The sequence below is a fragment of the Plecotus auritus genome, assembly GCF_963455305.1.
Source record: "Plecotus auritus genome assembly, chromosome: 7".
Lineage (NCBI taxonomy): Eukaryota > Metazoa > Chordata > Mammalia > Chiroptera > Vespertilionidae > Plecotus > Plecotus auritus.
The window spans coordinates 33964109-33984626 of record NC_137774.1 but is presented as its reverse complement, the minus strand read 5'-3'; the positions used below and the strand labels follow the sequence as shown (position 1 = coordinate 33984626).

General features: G+C 46.8%; 1 protein-coding gene across 1 annotated transcript in view; it reads right to left on the bottom strand.

Moving 5' to 3' along the window:
* SUPT6H (SPT6 homolog, histone chaperone and transcription elongation factor) overlaps positions 1 to 20518 on the bottom strand; it is a 40429-nt gene that overhangs the window by 12488 nt on the left and 7423 nt on the right. The window contains exons 2-23 of the mRNA XM_080680355.1: positions 16191 to 16332; positions 14629 to 14781; positions 14450 to 14526; positions 13664 to 13856; positions 13351 to 13435; positions 12309 to 12582; positions 11816 to 11917; positions 11457 to 11573; positions 11037 to 11126; positions 10700 to 10842; positions 7392 to 7540; positions 7143 to 7241; positions 6520 to 6649; positions 6286 to 6436; positions 5967 to 6121; positions 5392 to 5587; positions 4695 to 4834; positions 4455 to 4572; positions 1382 to 1458; positions 994 to 1129; positions 579 to 716; positions 333 to 500 (exon numbers count right to left, since the gene is read on the bottom strand). Coding sequence (XP_080536481.1) covers positions 333 to 500; positions 579 to 716; positions 994 to 1129; positions 1382 to 1458; positions 4455 to 4572; positions 4695 to 4834; positions 5392 to 5587; positions 5967 to 6121; positions 6286 to 6436; positions 6520 to 6649; positions 7143 to 7241; positions 7392 to 7540; positions 10700 to 10842; positions 11037 to 11126; positions 11457 to 11573; positions 11816 to 11917; positions 12309 to 12582; positions 13351 to 13435; positions 13664 to 13856; positions 14450 to 14526; positions 14629 to 14781; positions 16191 to 16299 — 3000 coding nt within the window. The 5' untranslated portion in view covers positions 16300 to 16332. The remainder of the gene's footprint in view (positions 1 to 332; positions 501 to 578; positions 717 to 993; positions 1130 to 1381; positions 1459 to 4454; positions 4573 to 4694; positions 4835 to 5391; positions 5588 to 5966; positions 6122 to 6285; positions 6437 to 6519; positions 6650 to 7142; positions 7242 to 7391; positions 7541 to 10699; positions 10843 to 11036; positions 11127 to 11456; positions 11574 to 11815; positions 11918 to 12308; positions 12583 to 13350; positions 13436 to 13663; positions 13857 to 14449; positions 14527 to 14628; positions 14782 to 16190; positions 16333 to 20518) is intronic.

Here is a 20518-nt window from a genome sequence, read left to right as displayed (position 1 = left end):
TGCATACGCCTGATTGAAATCCTTTTTCTTCCCATTGGGAAAAACCCCATTATCCTGAGGTTTGTGTCTAGTACTCTCACCTTCTTCCAACTATTTTCAATCATGGCTTATGGTTATTTTTCCCATGAGCCACTATAGTAAAGTAGTAAAGAGCATAGCTGTGGCCACCTGGTCTGAAGTCTGACTCCGACTCTCACTAGCTGGATGACTCTGGACAAGTTACTTTACCTCTCTGAACTTGGTCTTCTTGTCAAATCATACTGGCAAGTATAAAGTATAAAGGCTCAAGGATATGGAAACTTCTCCTATTTTCTGATTCAACTCAATCCTACCTTCAGAAGATGGGTTCCTTTTCGAGGTCCCAGGCCACACACATACTGGATTAAGGCCTGGCTATAAGGGTGGGCAATGGCACGGTTAACATCGACCCCAACCTCATTGACTCGGTTGATAAATTCACAGTACAAGGCATTGAGCAGCTCCTCTTTCACCACATGCTCCTGTTGATATACAGCAGGCAGGGATAAGGTTACTGTGCAATTCTTCCCACCCACGCCTGCCTGGCAAATCCTACTCACCTGCAAAGGGTGAAACTTGAGACACAGGATGTCTTCATCAGAGCTGCACACCTGGGCAAATTCAATCAGAGGGTCCTGGATGCGCCGGGCCAGGGAGACGGCTTGTCTCAGCACTGGAGGATAATCCCGGAACTCTGCCTAGAGTCAAACAAAGGTCAGTAGGGCCATATGGTCCCCTTAGTGCCAACAGCAAGAGAATAATCAAAACTGATCTGACTCTAAGTCACTTTCTTCTTTCCGCTGGGACTGCTTTTTTGGGACCTATTTAATCTCTGAGGTTCCCAGTCTGAAACAGGACTGAATGGAATGCCTCTCATGGATGAAGTGCCCTGGTAACCTTTGCTTCCATATTAAATCTCTCTGGGATTGATAGCTCTTGGCTGTTCAGGTCCTAAGGGTAGGGCTCCAGCATTACCTCTGATTTCTTGCTGTTCATATAAAGAATGGCCAACTCGTTGTCAACCAGCTCCACCCCAATAGAGGAAAGCTGTTGGCCCTGGTCCAGCTCATGCACAATGCGCTTCACATCCTCAATCAACATCTGGGCATCCCTGGAGAGATAAGAGGTGTTGATCAGGGCTATTTCTGCACAATTTCTCATGGATGTTCAGTCTCATGGCTGGGATATGGGGAAAGAGTGTGGGGGAGAGAGCTCTGGAGACAAAGTAGTACAATATTCCCAGGGATATCCCCTTTTGGGATAGAGGTATTATCAAGAATCTACACAGGCACATGCCTGATTCAACAATAAGAGATGAGTGACATTAAACCAGGCCTAGCCCAGTAATCTGGTGCCCTCCTACCTATTCTCTCCTGCAACTGTCACCACATGAGGCTTTTTGTTCAGAAGAAATTTCTTCAGGGTTTCAATGTCTTGAGCCTGGATTGAAAGAAAATTGGAGTTGAATGGCTCTGAAGATGGCGAGATTTCAGGAACTTCTCTCTCCATAAGTAGCTCAGCACCTTCCAAGACCAGAGAATAATGATATATCACACGTTGTCTAACTGGAACACAAAACAAGGTGATTATAGGATCTCTGGTTGGCATCCTATATAATAAAAGCCTAATATGCAAATTGTCCCTTCGACTGGGAGTTTGACCCGGGAGTTCAAATGCTTGCTATGATGTGTGCTGACCACCAGGGGACAGCGCGGAACATAGCGGGTGTCAAATGGGCCCCGATGAGAGCAAAACCGCGGTGGGATGGTGGAGCAGATGAGTGGGCAGTGCCAGGCCAAGGCAGGTGTGAGTGGGGTGACCAGCAGTGGCGGCAGGGGCCAGGGCTGCCGCCCAGCTCCCAGGCGCTGAGGGAGCCAGGCGGGGGCCCGATGACTCACGCGGAGCGGGGCGCGCGGAAACCCAGGGGCCCAGGTGCTGCACAGGGCCCAGAGGTCAGCTGGGACCTGCCCTTCCATGCTAGATGCTCGTGCTTTGATCACCAGCCAGGCCTAGGGACCTTACCCGTGCACGAATTTCGTGCACCGGGCCTCTAGTATATAATACTAGAGGGGGGTGTCCCTAAGCCCAGCCTGCACCCTCTCCAATCTGGGACCCCTCGAGGGATGTCCGACTGCCCGTTATGGGCTCGATCCCCAGTGGGGGACTTGCAGGAGGCAGCCGATTCATGATTCTCTTTCATCCCACCGGGATTGGGCCTAAACGGGCAGTCGGCATCCCTCTCACAATCCAGGACTGCTAGCTCCTAACTGCTCACCTGCCTGCCTTCCTGATTGCCCCTAACCACTTCTGCCTGCCAGCCTGATAACCCCCTAACCACTCCCCTGCCAGCCTGATTGATGCCTAACTGCTCCCTTGCCAGCCTGTTTGCCCCTAACTGCCTTCTCCTGCAGGGCTGGTCACCCCTAACTGCCCGCCCCTGCAGGCCTGGTCACCCCTAACTGCCCTCCCCTGCAGCCCTGGTCTCCCTCAACTGCTCTCCCCTGCAGGCCTGGGTCCCTCCCAACTGCCTTTCCCTGCAGGCCTGGTTGCCCCCAACTGCCCTCCCTTTCAGGCCTGGTCCCTCCCAACTGCCCTCCCTTGCTGGCCATCTTCTGGTGGCCATCTTGTGTCCACATGGGGGAAGGATCTTTGACCACATGGGGGCAGCCATCTTGTGTGTTGGATTGATGGTCAATCTGCATATTACTTTTATTAGATAGGACAGAGGCCTGGTGCACGGGTGGGGGCCAGCTGGAGTGCCCTGAAGAGTGTCCCGGATCAGAGTGGGGGTTCCCTTGGGGCATGAGGCGGCCTGGGCGAGGGGCCTGTGGTGGTTTGCAGGCCGGCCATGCCCCCTGGCAACCCGAGCGGAGGCCCTGGTATCTGGGGTTTATTTATCTTCTACAATTGAAACTTTGTAGCCTGAAGCGGAGCCAAGCCTTCTGCTTGCTCCGTGGCGGCAGCCATTTTTTTGAGGATTTATGTATCTTCTATAACTGAAACTTTGTAGCCTTAAGCGGAGGCCTGGGCCGGCCAGGGCTGCAGAAGCTTGGCTTCCTCCATCGCTGGGGGCAACCCTAGCCTCCTGCTCTTTCCAGCTCCGTGGCTGCCGCCATTTCTGTTTGGTTTTATGTATCTTCTATCATTGAAACTTTGTAGCCTTGAGTGGAGGCCTAGGCCGGCAAGGGCAGGCGGAAAGCTTGGCTTCCTCCATCGCCGGGGAAACCCAAGCCTCCCTCATGCTCTCTGTGGCCGTAGCCATCTTGGTTGGGTTTATTTGAATATTCACTCCTGATTGGCTTGTGGGTGTAGCAGAGTGATGGTTAATTTGCATATTACCTTTTTATTAGATAGGATCTGCTAATAGTTTCTAAGGTTATTATACTATGGCTTATACTTAGATTGTGGTTAACTGAAAATACTTTACTTTGCCTTAACATAAACCACTACCTGGCAATCAGGGCTATTCTCACCTCCACGGCAAGAGTTTTATTTCTTTGTTTAGTTGTTTGTTAAAAATTAAGTTTTAGGCCGAAACCGGTTTGGCTCAGTGGATAGAGCGTCGGCCTGCGGACTGAAAGGTCCCAGGTTCGATTCCGGTCAAGGGCATGTACCTTGGTTGCGGGCACATCCCCAGTAGGGGGTTTGCGGGAGGCAGCTGATCGATGTTTCTCTCTCATCGATGTTTCTAACTCTCTATCCCTCTTCCTTCCTCTCTGTAAAAAATCAATAAAGTATATTTAAAAAAAAAAAAATTAAGTTTTAGGCCCTGGCTGGTTTTGCTCAGTGGATAGAGCGTCGGCCTGCGAACTGGAAGATCCCAGGTTCAATTCCGGTCAAGGGCACATGCCTGGGTTATGGGCTCGATCCCCAGTGGGGGACTTGCAGGAGGCAGCTGATTCATGATTCTCTCTCATCATGGATGTTTCTATCTCTCTCTCCCTCTTCCTTCCTCTCTGAAATCAATAAAAATATACATTTTTTTAAAAATTAATTTTTAGAATGGGCACTCTCAACAAAATTGAAAGATACCATTAGGTTAAAAAAAATCAGAAGCATACACATGAGATGAATTCAAATTCCTTTCCTTAGAAAAACAGACCCTGAAAGACTAAAGCAGGGAAAAGGTTGGCCTAATGCCTCAGTGGCTTTCAGCTCCTGGAACAGGCTGACCCAGATGCTGTAAGAAAGGGCAGCTCCCAAGCACACAAGGCTTAGGAACTGGCTTCAAGCCAGAAGTAAATTATACACCAGAACTTGAGTGCCATCTACTGCCTATGGAAGTGAGACTTATCCCTGGACTTGAGGGGTAAGCGACCAGGTCAGAGATAATCAGGGTCTTGCATGAAATGTTACTTAAGTCATAAACTCTTATTTCCACTAAATTATAAGATGTACCCAAGATGTAAACTTGGTAACCTGCCCCAGCCACTTGCCTTTCTTTCCCGTTCTTCCTCTCTCCATGCAGTCCGCCGTTTGGTAAAATGGGGCAGCCGGAGAAAGTCCGTCACTTCTCCTTCACCATTGACCAAGGCACAGAACACAGGGTGATCTCTGCCAGCCAGACAGAAAAAAGAACAGAGTGATAATCAGCAATATGAGGATATGAATAAGAGAAGAATAAGATTAGGAATACAGGTAAAGGTGATGGCAGATGTGCAGGAATAGGCAGTTACCTGGCAGAGGAGAAAGCAATGCCTAGGACTCTGATGCCCTTTCCTTGGTTCTCTTCCATAAAGTCATCGTCTTCCTCTACCTGTTGATCTGGCCGGTAGGGTGCCACCCTCAACCAGTTGTAGAGCTTTCGACTACAAGCCTGGGGAGGAAACACACCAGACACTTTAGCCATCAGGAACTTATCAAGTGTGCTAAGGAAACAGACGCAGGCACACATGTGCACGTTCCTAGCACTTGGCAGGCTTATAACTGGAAGCATACCTTGCTTTCGGAAACTGGAGAGTATACAGAGGACAGCAATATAAACAAAGAATGTTTGTAATGGGGGGGTAGGGAGAGAGAGGCTCCTCAAGCAGGGGGGTCTTGCAGTGACCCAAAGCCTCTCAGCTTATGCTCTGCTCTGCCTGCCACCAGTGTTTCTCCATTAGCTACTATTAAGGGGTTTCTTTCTTTTTTTTTGCGGTGGGAAGAAGGGAAATAGAAACATTGATGTGAAACTGCCTCCCATATGCACTCCAACTGGGGACTGATCTCGCAACCCAGGCATGTGCTCTGACAGGGAATTGAACCCACAACCTTCCAGTGCACAGGACGATGCTCCAACTGAGCCACACTGGCCTGGGCAAGAGGTTTTTTCACTCTCAGTTCCAGTTTGGGGAAATCATAGAACTAAAGATCATGAGTTTCAGTTCTCACCTTGATGACATATTCTTTGGCTTCGACCAGCAGCTTGTTCTTGAGTTCTTTGGCCATCTGCACATAGAGGAACTGCTGCAAAGCTCGCTCGATGGCCATGGTGCGCTGCCGGTTCCACTCCTGTACTTGGTGGCTGAACTCATCTCGGTAATAGAACTGTTTGATCTCTTCAAAATATGTCTGGTCATTGCCATAGCTGAGAAGAAACAACACTGTAGTGTTAGGGATGGAGAAAATGTGATGCCCAAATGTGCACAAATACTGCAAGCAAGCCAGGGACAATGGCTTGCTCAATTCTGAAATTGTGCTTCACATTTTTTCTTTAATTTTTATTCCTATTGGTTTTAGAAAGAGAGAGGAAGGAAGAAACATCAATTTGTTGTTCTACTTATTTACGCATTCATCGATTGCTTCTTGTATGTGCCCTGGATATACAAGAACCAGCAACCTTGGTGTGTCAAGATAACACTCTAACCAATTGAGCTACCCAGCCAGGGCTGTGGTTCACATTATTGAGGGACCCCTTCCTCCCAAAGACTCATCACCAAGAGCCCCTACCCCAGAGCTTTGCTTACCCTTCCACCCCCTTCATGTCTATGCTGATGTCAATGGTGAGTAGCCCTTCATCTTCAGCAAGGCATATCTTGAGGAACTGGTCATCTCTTAGTTCCTTAACAGGTTTGTTCTTTAGGTACTTGAAGGAGTAAGCGTAGTGGGCCTCATCCACATCCTGTATACATCAAGAGGGAATCATCAGCCTGCAGATAGGTTGGCTTGATCCTGGGAGAAAAGATTGCCTCTCTGTTCTCAGGGAGACAACTGAGCTACAAGAAATTCAGTTCAAGCAGAGAGCTGGGCCACATGTTGGATTAAAGCCCTTTATCCAGAGCTCACCTTTCTACCTTTCTTGGTGGGGGTTATATTTAGTTTGGCTCTCTCCTGAAATGTCTGCCTCAGCACCTGCCGGACGAGGGGTTCTCGGGCAATCTGCAGGGCTACCATGTAGCGGGCACCTTCCAGCACAGCTTCTGGTGTAGGGAACTGGCTGTGGGGAAAATGGAATAGCTCAGAATGCGGTATCTTTGGCCTCAGGCCCCTCTTACTGACAGCCACCTGTTGCAAGCCTACCTGCAAACATAATCCTTGGCCAGCTCCAAGGGCTCTGCAGGAAATTGCTCTGTCTCGTGTCGCTGGTAGCTGTCCCGGAGGTTTTCCCCAAACTGCTCAGGAGTAAGCCCAAACTTTTTGGCTAGGCCATCTAAAGTAAACAGGAGAGTTAGAGGTAAGGCAATAGCTGGGGTCTTGACTCTTAAGAGTTTAGGGTAGCAATTCTCAGAACTAGACTTTAATGGGGTCATGAGAGAGCAGGACCAGGATGTCTTACAGGAGCAATGAAAAAACTGACTTTAAACATCTGATGGGTTGTTATGAGGCAGAAGAAACAGAAATTTTCTATGTAACTCCTGGGCTCAGAACTAAAGCGGAGGCTACAGTTTAATAAGAGAACTTTCCAAAAATAGAATGGATTGGCTGTCTCCCTTTAACCGTGTTGAGTTTCCCATTCCTTCAGGAATTTAGGGGGAGACTGGACCATTACTGTGGGGTGAGCATGGCGCATGGGAGCAAGTATTCAGAATTGGATTGGTGATTCACTCAGATGTTTCTTAAGTCCTCTTCCCACCCACCAGTGACTATCAGGGAACTTCCTTTGCTCAAGGCTGAATGCCCAGATCATAAGAGCTAGCTTTTACCTAGGCCAGCACTCTGGCAGATGGTATACATGTCTCGCCGGGAAGCCTGCTTGAGCTCTGGTCCCCTCTGCTCCTCATCTTCTGCCTCTTCACCTTCACCTGGGAGGGAAAACGGAGTTATTCCTCAAGTTTCCAATCACTCCCAAGAATCTGACAGATATAGGGAAGCCCCAAAGGGCACTCAGCCAAGGACATCCTTGGAGATGCCATGGCCATCAAGTTTCCTGGGTTTTCATTCCCAGCACTCACCTTCCTCATCTCCCTCTTCCCTCACACGCTTCAGCTTCTTGCGGTTGGCCTTGGCGGCATTCTGCATCTTGGGGATGTCACGACCATAATAAAGCAGGAAATGGCTGTAGACATCTTTCAGCTCATCCATCGACTGTACATCCTTGAGCCTGGAGAGAAGGGACATAAGACCTCGATTGGAGGAGAAACCAAGATGGCGGCATAGGTAAGCACCTTAACTGCTGCCTTGCACAACAATTTCAAAACTACAACTAAAAGACAGAACGGACACCATCCAGAACCACAGGAAGGCTGGCTGAGTGGAAATTCTACAACTAGAAGGAAAGAGAAAAGCTCACGGAGAGTCAGAGGAGCGGCAAAGGGCTGAGGTACAAAGACACGTGCGCAGAGAGAAAGGGCGGCTGAGTGCCTGGCTGACTTTCTCTGGCAGGAGGGAGAAGGAAGCCCCCAACTGCACTGAACCCCAGTTCTGACTGCACTGAACCCCAGTTCCAGGCGAAACCCTGTGGACCCAGGCTCATACAGTGGGAGTCTGGACTGTCAGGTAGAGAGAAAGGCACACGGAGACTCGGAGACTCTGGGGAGCCGCGGTGGGCAGGGGTCTGGAGGCGCGCGCGCGAGTGTGCACAGAGAACACTGACTGCGGAGGTTGCCTCAGGCTTTCCCTAGTGGAAGGGAGTCAGAAGCTCCTGACTGCACTGAACCCCAGTTCCGGGCGAGCCCCTGGGGACCCACGCTCTTACGGGGGGAATCTGAACTGTCAGGCGGAAACTCAGGGGAGCATTGGAAGGCAGAGGTCTGGAGGCGTGTGCGCAAGGGCAGGGCTGACGGGAAGCCAAGACTGTCTGCTCAGTCCTGAGACTCCACCCCAACCAAGCTAAGCACAGAGGCTTTTGCAATTTTGCAAGTCTGGTCCTATAAGGCTGTCTCCAGCACTGAACTTCTCCCGGCATAGACAAAGCTGATCCTCACAGCCAACTGGTCTGGAGGTCAATTCTTCCCAGTGATACCAACAACTATCAAGACTTAACTACAACAAGGCTGTACACACAGTCCACAAATGGGTGCACCAAGCGTGTCCACCTCAGGTAACTGGGGAGGCCGACCCACTGGGCCATATAGGAAACCTAGCACACAAAGGTACCCTACCAACTCAGGGAAGCAGGGAAAATGCGGAGACAAGGAAACAGATCACAAACGAAAGAAATGGAGGAAAACAAACGACTGGATATAGAATTCAAAACCACAGTTATAAGGTTTTTCAAGAATTTCCTAGAAAAGGCCAATAAATTTAGAGAGACCCTCGAGGATATGAAAAAGGACAAACCAGAAATTAAACATACACTGACTGAAATAAAAAATATTATTCAGAGACCCAACAGCAGACTAGAGGAAAGCAAGTATCAAGTCAAAGATTTGAAATACAAAGAAGCAAAAAACACTCAACCGGAAAAGCAAAAAGAAAAAAGAATCCAAAAAGTTGAAGATAGTGTAAGAAGCCTCTGGGACAACTTCAAGCGTACCAACATCAGAATTATGGGGGTGCCAGAAGAAGAGAGAGAACAAGATACTGAAAACCTATTTGAAGAAATAATGACTGAAAACTTCCCCCACCTGGTGAAAGAAATAGACTTACAAGTCCAGGAAGCGCACAGTACCCCAAACAAAAGGAATCCAAAGAGGACCACACCAAGACACATCATAATTAAAATGCCAAGAGCAAAAGACAAAGGGAGAATATTAAAAGCAGCAAGAGAAAAACAGTTAATTACCTACAAGGGAGCACCCATACGATTGTCAGCTGATTTCTCAACAGAAACTATGCAGGCCAGATGGGAGTGGCAAGAAATATTCAAAGTGATGAATAGCAAGAACCTACAACCAAGATTACTCTACTCAGCCAAGTTATCATTCAGAATGGAAGATCAGATAAAGAGCTTCACAGATAAGAAAAAGCTAAAGGAGTTCACCACCACCAAACCAGTATTATATGAAATGCTGAAAGGTATTCTTTAAGAAGAGGAAGAAGACAAAAGTAAAGATAAAAATTATGAAGAACAAGTACATATCTATCAACAAGTGAACCTAAAAATCAAGCGAATTAAAAATCTGAGGAACAGAATAAACTGGTGAATATAATAGAATCAGGGGCATAGAAAGGGAGTGGACTGATAATTCTCAGGGGAAAGGGGTATGGGGAGTGCAGGAAGAGACTGGACAAAAATCGTATACCTATGGATGAGGACAGTGGGGGGGAGGTAAGGGCAGAGGGTGGGGTGGGAACCGGGTGAAGGCGAGCTATGGGGGGAAATAGGAGTAACAATTATAATAATCATCTGAACAATAAAGATTAAATTAAAAAAAAAAAAGACCTCGATTGTTACTGAGGAAGAGTATACTCCAGTTCTGGTACAAGAGGTCCAATACCCATGAGGCAAGATCCCAACTAGAATGGGTCCTGTATTCTACAATTATTATAGACACCAAATGGCTCCAGACCATGATTATAACCAATGTATCTGTGTGTGTGTGTTTGTATTTCTTTTATTGATTTCAGAGAGGAAGGGAGAGAGTGAGAGAGATAGACACATCAATGATGAGATTCACTGATCAGCTGCCTCTCACACACCCCACATCGGGAATTCAGCTGGCAACCCAGGCATGTGCCCTGACCGGGAATAGAACCTCAGCCTCCTCTTTCATAGGTCAACACTCAACCACTGAGCCTCACCAGCCAGGCCAATGTATCTGTTCAAAAAAATCCTCATTCAAGGATTTTTTTTGACTTTACAAAAAGAGGAAGGGAGAGAGAAACATCAATTGGCTGTCCCCCAGTATGCACTCTGACGGGGGATGGAACCCTTAACCCAGGTATGTGTCCTGGCTGGATATTAAACCTGCAACTTTTAGGTGCACAGGACTATGCTCCAACCAACTAAGCCACCGGGCCAGGGCATAACCAATGTATCTTAAAGGAAGAATATATCAAACAAATGGTGTTTGGTGGCTATTAGAAGTGAAAACAAAAAGAGAGAGGAAGACAAGGCAGCACGTCTCTAGCAAAGTTCAGAGTCCTTAAGACAGTCCTTGTCTCTCCTCCCGTTTTATGATGCTGGCCACTAAAATCATCTGGTCCCCTCTCACACCCCTTCTGATTCCAGGCTCACAAGCTACTTTCTGGTTATAATTTGGTTTCCCTTGTAACTTTATATACATGTACTGATAATTTTGCAAGGTTACTCTCTCCCCGTGGGGCCTGCCTTTGATCTAAGGGTTCCCTGTTGTGCAATAAACCCTGCACAAGCTACCTCTCCATGTCGGTGGTGTCCAGAGCCCGGATGCCATCAGCTAGAGGTTTGTCAGGATCAGCAGAGATTTGCTCGTACTGATAAGCCTGCATCTTCTCAAACAGCCGCGTTAGGTTCTCTTTTCGGATTCTCAGCTGGGTCCACTAGGATAGGATAGGGCAGCAGTAAGGGCTGGTGTTCAGCCTTGGAGTCTCAAGGCTGTTCTGTTCCTTACCAGGAGACCCTGGGAAGCTTGACAGGCCTGGTGGGGGTTTGGGCTGCTGAGAGAGGTTGGGCCCTGGTGGTAGTGGTGCCCAATCCAGCCCTCAGCCCCTTGGGGGGCATGGATCAATATTACCTTTTCATCCCACTGCCACACCCTCCACAGGTCATTGATGTGCAACTCAGGCTCCACGTACTCCTTCCGGTAGAAAGCAATAAAAGGCACCTAGGGTGGCAAGGAGACTATAGTCAATCAGAGGAGAAAGATATGTTCAGATCCCCTTGCCAATGGGATAGATAGCTCCAGGATATTCATTAGTTTGGAAGTGTGGCCTCCCTCACAAGCCCATCCAGGATGCATGCTCTCCAGCCACAGGGGAAGAAAATACTGCAGAGGGTAGCACTGTTCTCTTGATCACTAGGGTCTCCTTTAGTCCTCACACTTTTTGAGTCTAGGGACCACTGCTGAGGATAGGAAAAGGGCGTTATCTTTACCCTCATCCTCTAGACAAATTTCTAACCACTGGAAATGGGCCACTAGAACTTGAGGTGCTACCTCAAAATGCTGATTTCGCATGAAGCCCAGGGCCTCTTTAATCTTCTGAATTGTACTGGGCCCTTTTCGACTAAAGCTGCTGGCTGGCTGCCCTCTGTCCAGGTAATCACAGCTTTCCTACAGTTGGAAGAAAAAAGAAACAGCAACAATAATGTTACCTGTTTTGTCTCATCACACCTGAAACTGCTTCATGTCACAGGATGATCCTGTCAGATGAAATCTAGAAAAATCTCTCATACAACCACGTGTGGACACACACACACACAGTTCTGAACTAGGCATATAGATGTTTGGGGCAGAGGAGGAGCAGCTCAATTTCTGGTTCATGTCAAACATAAGGATCTTTTGGGGGGTGGTACCTGCAGAGAAATAGTTGGTGTGGCAAAAGCATTCCTGTAGATCCAGTCAGCCTCTTCTTCTAGTTCATCATCTTCAGCCACTTTGACTGGGATAGAGCGGAGCTGCAAGGAATAAGACAACAGAGTGAGACTGACTTTTTCTTATAACCCACATAGGAAAAACATACACCACTATGGTCAAAAGTGTGATCCGCAGGCACACATTTCCAATACCTGGAAGAGTGTCACCCTGGCAAGAAGTACGTAGGCACTTCATATTTTGCTAAAGAGAGAGTGCCATTTCAAGCACCATAAGTACCACTAGAGTCTATCTTCCCTCCTACAAGAGCCGGACTCCCTATACCTCTTAGTCAGATAGAGTTCAAAGCTGACTTCTTAGACACCATTTGCTATCAGGTTGTTGTTAGGTTGTTTCTCTGCTACAACCCTTGCAGCAAAGATGCTCAGGGAAGGTAATGAAAGATCAGCAGGACAGAGGCTGGTGGTTTCTTACCTGGAACCTCTCGGGCAGGTCGGTGGCTCGGATTTCATTGTCCTGATCTGTGAGGTGACTGCTTTCCAGCTCGCTGGGCTCATACATCTCAAAGATGCTCCTGCGGCTCACACGTTTCTTGGTGGTCTTCTTGGGACGCACTCGGATCTCACCCTCGGCTTCATCATCCTCATACTCATACTCTTCCTCCAGTTCTTCATCATACTCATTGTATTTCTCAAATTCGTCATAGTCAAAGTCCACACCAAAAATCTCTTGGGCTTCTTGCAGGGCCCTGTGGGTGACAGCAAAAGGCTGTTGGCCCAGGTTCTGGTGAGAGGAGAGAAATGCAGGCCCTGCATTGATCCTTTACTTGCTCCAAGGCAACTAAAAAAGCATATTCAGCTTTGCCTGTGTGGCTCAGTGGTTGAGCTTCGACCTAAGAACCAGGAGGTCATGGTTCCATTCCTGGTCAGGGCACATACCTGGGTTGTGGGCTCAATTCCCAGTAGGTGGGGTGCAGGAGGCAGCCGATCCATGATGTTTCTCTCTCGTTGATGTTCCTATCTCTATCCCTCTCCCTTCCTCTCTTTCTTTCTCTCTAAAATCAATAAAAAAGCATATTCACTGTGGAATAAAGGCTTAGCTGGGGGATATTTCTAGGGGTATGACTTACCAAGGATAAAAAGCCCATCTTTGACAAATGCTAGTGACAGGGATCAAACAGCAACAGGGCAAATGGGTTCATATCCAGTTCAGTGGATCTATTAATCCTCACCCAAAAATACTTTTTCCATTGTTTGTTTTGTTTTAGAGAGAGTGGAAGGGAGGGAGAGAGACAGAGAAACATCGATTGGTCGCCTGCCTCCCACACGAGCCCACACTGGGGCAAGGTATTGAGTCCGCAACTTAGGTACATGCCCTTGACTAGAAATGAACCCGCAACTCTTCAGTCTGAAGGCCAATGTCCTATCCACTGAGCCAAAATGGTTAGGGCTGACCTCTTTCTTGACTGGGTTCACTTAGATGCCATTATCACCACCTTGTAACAGACCCCACTCACGCATCTGTGTATCCAGGAAGCTTTTTTCTCCACTTAGGTTTCTTCAGAGGCTGTCCATCATCATCCACAATGAAGTCGTCAATGTCTGGGCAGGAAAGGAAGGGGTTAGTGCTCAGAGGCAGAAGATGAGCCAGCACTATGTGGCTTTAGTTTCTACTATGAGTGGCCAGCGAGAAGAGTAGGGAGGCTCCTAAAAAGGAACTTTTTTGTATCAAATGCTGGGGGCCTGTATCTGGTTTCCCATCCTATTCCTAGGGGCTAGGAAATCCCAACACTCACCCAAACATTGGTTTCCCTGCCTGATGCCACATACCTGACTCTTCATCATCTTCCTCTTCCTCCTCTGCAGGAGCCATGGGGGCCTCTACGGCCTCCTGCCCTTCTTCCCCTTCGCCATCCTGGAAGATTTCCTCTGCAATGGCCTCTTTTTCATGTTCCTCCTTGCCATATTCCTCCTCGTCGTCATCCTCATCATCTGACATTTTTTTGACACGGCGGTATTTTTGCTAAGGGTGGGAAAACCTGCTTCATCAAGGTCTGAGGGGACCTGCATAAGGATGCCTGCTCTCCAGTCTCACTCACATTTCCCCACCAGCTATGCTGACCAAGGGAGATGGGAGAGAACACATTAAGGCAGGGGGGTCCTCAAACTTTTTAAACAGGGGGCCAGTTCACTGTCCCTCAGACCGTTGGAGGGCCGGACTATAGTTTAAAAAAAAAACTATGAACAAATTCCTATGCACACTGCAGGCCCGGGACGAGTCAGCTGCTAAGCAGGACAGGCAGCGGCACCCGGCGGGCTGGATAAATGTCCTCAGCAGGCCCCATGTGGCCCGTGGGCCGTAGTTTGAGGACGCCTGCTAAGTGGTATTTTCAGCCCTAAAGCCTACCCTTGAAATGCTGACAAGCCTTTTTCTAACAGACACCCAAATCTCGAATATAAATCTAGGCCCCACAGCACAGCACAACAATAGTGAGTAACTTTCTTTTCTCTGATGTTCCTCAAACTATTCTGAATGTGTCTCCTTCCCCAGGAGTCATTGGATTTAAAGGGCTTTTTCCTTCACCCCCAGGGGGAGAAACAAAGAATGACACTTACTCCTCTTTTGACTTTGACACCCAAATTCTCCTCAATGAGATCAAAATCATCATCTTCCAGGCGGTCATCAAAAGATGCTGGAGAAAACAAAGTGTTACCATGGTGACAGTGGGGCCCCCCCTTCTTCATTGCAACTTCCACCCCAGCCTCACTTCACTTGAGGAGAGACTGCTACTCACTGCGTTTTCTCTTTTTGTGACCAACATCATCTTCTGAATCACCAGAGTCGCTACCCTCATCCTCCTCCCCTTCATCTTCATCGTCATTGATAAAGCCTTTCAGGTTGCCTTGCTCATCCTGATCATCTGGGTTCTCCTCCTCCTCCTCTTCATCTGGAAAACATGCATGTTTGAGGTACGGAGCTTGGGAAACACGCTGGGGGTGGGGCAGGGCCACCTGATGGAACTGTGATTCCCCATCTGCTCTGAACCTAACAACCTGGGTGCCATACTAACTCTTCTGCCTCATCTAAAGATGCAAAAACATGACCACTGACTTAGAACAGAAGCACCTGGAAAGGATTCTCTCTCCTCTATATTCACCATCTGTCTTTAGGCAAGATGATCTTCCTAATTACTTTGCTTCTTTACTAGAGGTTTTATGGCCACCAATAACCTTTGCTTTCCTCTTAGTTTATAAGAGCTATATTCCTTCTTTCATCCATAATTCTCTTGATGAAACTTACATTTCCCTTTACGCCTTTAAAGCCATCTCATGGTTCTACTCTGCTGATAACCCTAATGATTGGATTTGTAGAGAGAAATAGGAAACTGAGTGCGTAAATATCAACATTACTTGATGTCTAAAAGAGGGTAACATTACATTACATATGTATTTACTTACTGTCTGTTCTCTCCCCATAATGTAAATTCTATGATAGCTAGGTCTTTATTTTATACTAGAGGCCCAGTGCATAAAATTCGTGCACGGGTGTGTGTGTGTGTGTGTGTGTGTGTGTGTGTGTGTGTGTGTGTGTGTGTGTGTGTGTGTGTGTCCCTCAGCCCAGCCTGCACCCTCTCCAATCTGGGACCCCTCAAGGGATGTTGGACTGCCCGTTTAGGCCCGATCCAGGTAGGATCGGGCCTAAACGGGCAGTCGGACATCCCTCTCACAATCCAGGACTGCTGGCTCCCAACTGCTTGCCTGCCTGCCTTCCTGATTGCTCCTAATCGCTTCTGCCTGCCAGCCTGATCACCCCCTAACCACTCCCCTGCCAGCCTGATTGCCCCTAACTGCCCTCCCCTGCAGGCCTGGTCACCCCTAACTGCCCTCCACAGCAGGCTTGATCGCCCCCAACTGCCCTCCCTTGCAAGCCTGGTCCCTCCCAACTGCCCTCCCCTGCTGGCCTGATTGCCCACAACTGCCCTCCCTTGCAGATCTGGTCCCTCCCAACTGCCCTCCCCTGCTGGCCTGATCGCCCCCAACTGCCCTCCCCTGCTGGCCATCTTGTGTCCACATGGGGGCAGTCATCTTTGACCACATGGGGGCAGCCATCTTGTGTGTTGGAGTGATGGTCAATTTGCATATTACTCTTTTATTAGATAGGATTCTTAGTTCTAGGAACAAGGCCTGGCATATAGCAGATACTCAGTAAATATTTTCTATGGATGACTGAAAATTCTCAAGCTGGTACTTCATGTGTGATAACTTCTGTGCTTAGCCTGAGCCTCTCATCAGCAAGAATCCAACTATCCAAAGCTTAGCAATAGTGGGAAGAAGCTTGAGGCTAGGGACTCCTCACCATCATCCTCTTCTTCCACAAATTTCTTGGTGACTCGGGGCACCACCTCGCCTTCATCGTTGTACTCTTCTTCGGACTCCTCAGCCTCACTTTCTACAAAATCAGACATTGCTGCAGCTTCTCACAGTCTGCCTGAAGAAGACTAGAGAAGAAAGGGAGATGGTGATAAAAGAATGAGACATGTAATTTTACAGAGAGCCCTTTCCACAAACAGGCTTTTAGCCACATGCCACTGCTCTGCCAACTCAATCAATTCTGCCTGGGGAAGAAAGAGTAACAATCAGATGACTCCATTTCCTCTATTTTCTTTCTTTTTCTAAAAAAATATAATTTTATTTATTTCAGAGAAGGGAAAGGGAGAGAGCGAAACATCAATGATGAGAGAGAATCATTGATCGGCGATCTCCTGCATGCCCTCTATTGGGGATCAAGCCCGAAACCCAGGCACGTGCCCTTGACTGGAATTGAACTCGGGACTCTTCAATCCACAAGCCGACGCACTATCCACTGAGCAAAACCAGCCAGGGCCATCTCTATTTTCCATTCCTCCCGTGGTTGCTCCTCTCATGTGTACCTTTAAAGCAGTGATAATACTAGACTTCTGTCTATACATATCATTTTGGTTCCCCAAATAGTTTTCTCTCACCATTTGGGGGCAGGAATGAGCAGACAAGGAAAGAAATTAGTGTAGAAACAATCATATAGGTAGGGATACGGTAGTACTGAGATTATGTGACTGGCTCATCAAGAAGTTTGAAAAAGCCTGGCCAGCGCAGCTCAGTGGTTGAGCATCGATCTATGAACCAGGAGGTCACAGTTCGATTCCTAGTCAGGGCACATGCCTGGGTTGCAGGTTCAATCTCTAGTGTGGGTGCGCAGGAGGCAGCCAATCAATGATTCTCTCTCATCATTGATGTTTCTCTCTCTCTCTCCCTCTCCTTTCCTCTCTGAAATCAATAAAAATATATTTTTTAAAAAAGGGAAGTTTGAAAAATAGTGCCATCTTAATGACAGGCACATTTATTTATTTATTCTTTCATTCATTTATTTATTTATATTTTTATTGATTTCAGAGAGGAAGGAAGAGGGAGAGAGAGAGAAACATCAACCATGAGAATCATTGATTGGCTTCCTCCTGCACACCCGCCACTGGAGATCAAGCCCGCAACCCAGGCATGTGCCCTTGACTGGAATTGAACCCGAGACCCTTTAGTCCGCAGGTCAATGCTCTATCCACTGAGCTAAACCAGCTAGGGCGACAGGCACTTTTAGATACACTATATCTGGCTATTGGCAGAGGCAAAAAAAAAAAAAACTTTTCAACAAATTAAACATTTCATGAACTTGCGCCCACTTGTTGGTCACTGTGTGGGAGCATTTGGGGGAGAGGATTTTTTTTAGAAACATTAGAATCATAATTCTATTTTTATCATTTACCTTCTCCCCCAGTAAAACAACAATAACAACAACATTTTGAAGAGACTTACAGGGCTTACCAAATAAAGGTGACATAGTTAAATGCGAAGATTGCTAAGCTTAAGGGTAGAGATAAAATCCTGGTCCCATCATGTCTAGGTATATAAACCTACGCAAATGATTGAATGTATGTGAATATCAATTTCTCCATCTGGAAAATGTCAATAGCAGGGTAGTTGAGGATATTACATGAGACAAGGGAAAGAACCTAGTTTACTGTTTCAATAAATGTTAAGTAAGTCTGAATTTTTAAAAAAAATATATTTTATTGATTTTTTACAGAGAGGAAGGGAGAGGAATAGAGTTAGAAACATCAATGGGAGAGAAACATCGATCAGCTGCCTCCTGCACATCCCCCACTGGGGATGTGCCCACAACCAAGGCACATGCCCTTCACCGGAATCGAACCTGGGACCCCTCAGTCCGCAGGCCGACGCTCCATCCACGGAGCCAAACCAGTTAGGGCTTTTTTTAAAAAAATAGTAAGTCTGAATTTGAATCACTGGCCTAATTTTCCTTAGCATTCTGCAATTTTGTATCAACCACTCTCAACTTTGTCTTCTACTTCCCTGATTTCAGACTCATCTGAAGCCTGAAAATGGAAGTGGAGAATGCCAGAACCAGAACATGGAGCTTCCTGGGCATTGTGTAGGACTTTAAAAAACAGCACATATCACAGAAATCATAATATCAAGATTCCATTCTGGAATCCTGAAGCTGGCTGCTGTAAATGTCTATTTTCCCCACTTAGACTATAAGCTTATGGAAGTCAGAGACCATCTCCAATTGAAGGGCTATTCAAAATCATGAAAACATAAATGGCAATAGGAGAGGCATCACAAGATACTTTGTGATTCTGTGTCAGATTAAGTTGTATCCTTCTTTGTGCTCTGCACAAACCATGAACTGCCAAATATCCATTAAATAGTACTTCCTTTATCATATTGTTGCCATCTTCCCGATGAAAGTTGGCAGTGGGAAGGGAGAGAAGACAATAGGAGGGTGGCTAAGGTCTACCTGAAGTGATTTAAGCTCTAGCAGGAGCTTTACGTTCTGTGGCTCTAGTTCTCCAGAAAATTACCTTTACTGATATCAGCTGATACCATAAACAATGAACTAAGCAGTAGGAAACAAAACTAAAGGTACTGAGTTCTGGTGGAAAGGGAGGGACAGTGATACAGTCTTATGTTCATTTTAGGCTGAGGTTTAAGATGCCATTCTTTTCAAACTTTATTGAATGCCTACCATGTACATACAGTCTGTTAGGAGCTCGGGATTTGAAGAGAAACAAGATTGTTTGTTCTCAAGAAGTTTACTTCTAGTAAGAGAGAGATACGAAAGCAAATAAGGACCACAAAATAATTTTATGTATTATGACATTTGAATAGAGTAGGCACAGGAAGAGAAATGCAAAACAAACAAACAAACAAACCCGTAACACCCACACAAAACCAAACCAAAACTAATAAAGACCTTACCGGAGTACTTTATTTATTTATTTATTTATTTATTTATATTTTTTTATTGATTTTTCAAAGAATGGAAGGGAGAGGGATAGAGAGTTAGAAACATCGATGAGAGAGAAACATCGATCAGCTGCCTCCTGCACACCCCCTAATGAGGATGTGCCCACAACCGAAGTACATGCCCTTGACCGGAATCGAACCTGGGACCCTTTAGTCCGCAGGCCGACGCTCTAGCCACTGAGCCAAACCGGTCAGGGCACTGGAGTACTTTAAGCAATTAAAAAAAAAGAAGCCCCGAGAAATAATGTTTACCACACACCTACCAAGTTCCAGATTCTTAACAAATACCTATTAACCCCTAAACTGTCCTATTAAGTTACAGCACACTTCTCTCTTCAATCAACAGAGGAAACAGACTTAGATGAAGTCACTTGTTCAAGGCAACACAACTAACTGTAAACTGAGATCTGAGTTCAGATCTGTTTGACTCCAAAGTCCCAGTTGTTTCTACTGTACCAGTAGTTCTCAGCGTAGTCCAGGGACCATCCCCTCCTTTCTCTCATTAGTGAACGGTGTTTTCCAGAGGTTAAATGAAATGTTATATCACAACAGACTGAATGCAGAAACAGATATGAGAAATTCAGCTATATTCTATTAAGGCAGACATTAAAACAGAATGTCTTTCAAGTCTTAAATTATTTTGAGGCATATAAAGAGGTCCCAAGATCAAAAAGTTTGAGAGCCACTATACTAGGCTATTGTATAGGCCCTTCGAGGTACAGGAAACCTTGGGTTTAGGATCAATGATCTTTTCCCTCCTAAATCTGTCTTCTTAAGGTCATACAGCTTGACTTAAGGTCATACAGATGGAGAGAGGACTACTGCCAAAGTATCTAAAACCTCTGCCACTTAAATATGGTGCTCTAATTTTAATTTTGACACTGCTTCCCCTCAGCCCTGAACTGAGTCCTTTAAAATAAGATTTGGGTACAGCAGCCCCCACCATAGTATGCTTTAATTAGGCTATCAGACACACAAATTCAATCTTGAAAAGCACCAACATCTTCACATTAAATGCTAGCTACTGCAGACCAGATGCCCTACAGCCTACTCAACAGAGAGAAACAGATAGCCTACCTGATGCAAACAACAGCTTTCTTCTTTCCCGGGGGGAGTAGGGGTGGGTAGCTGGTACTGTGCGCTGCATGCAGCTTTCCTCTCATTCCCTACGTTAGCAATCAAGTACACATTGTGCTATAGCTGGGGAATGCCTCCAATCTAGCTCACTGCCAAGACTTCCAGTTAAAAGATGTGTGCCAGACGCAACCCTGACTTGCTGCAACTTGCAGGAACTAGATGTGCAGAGGGTGCTGCAGCAGCACTGCA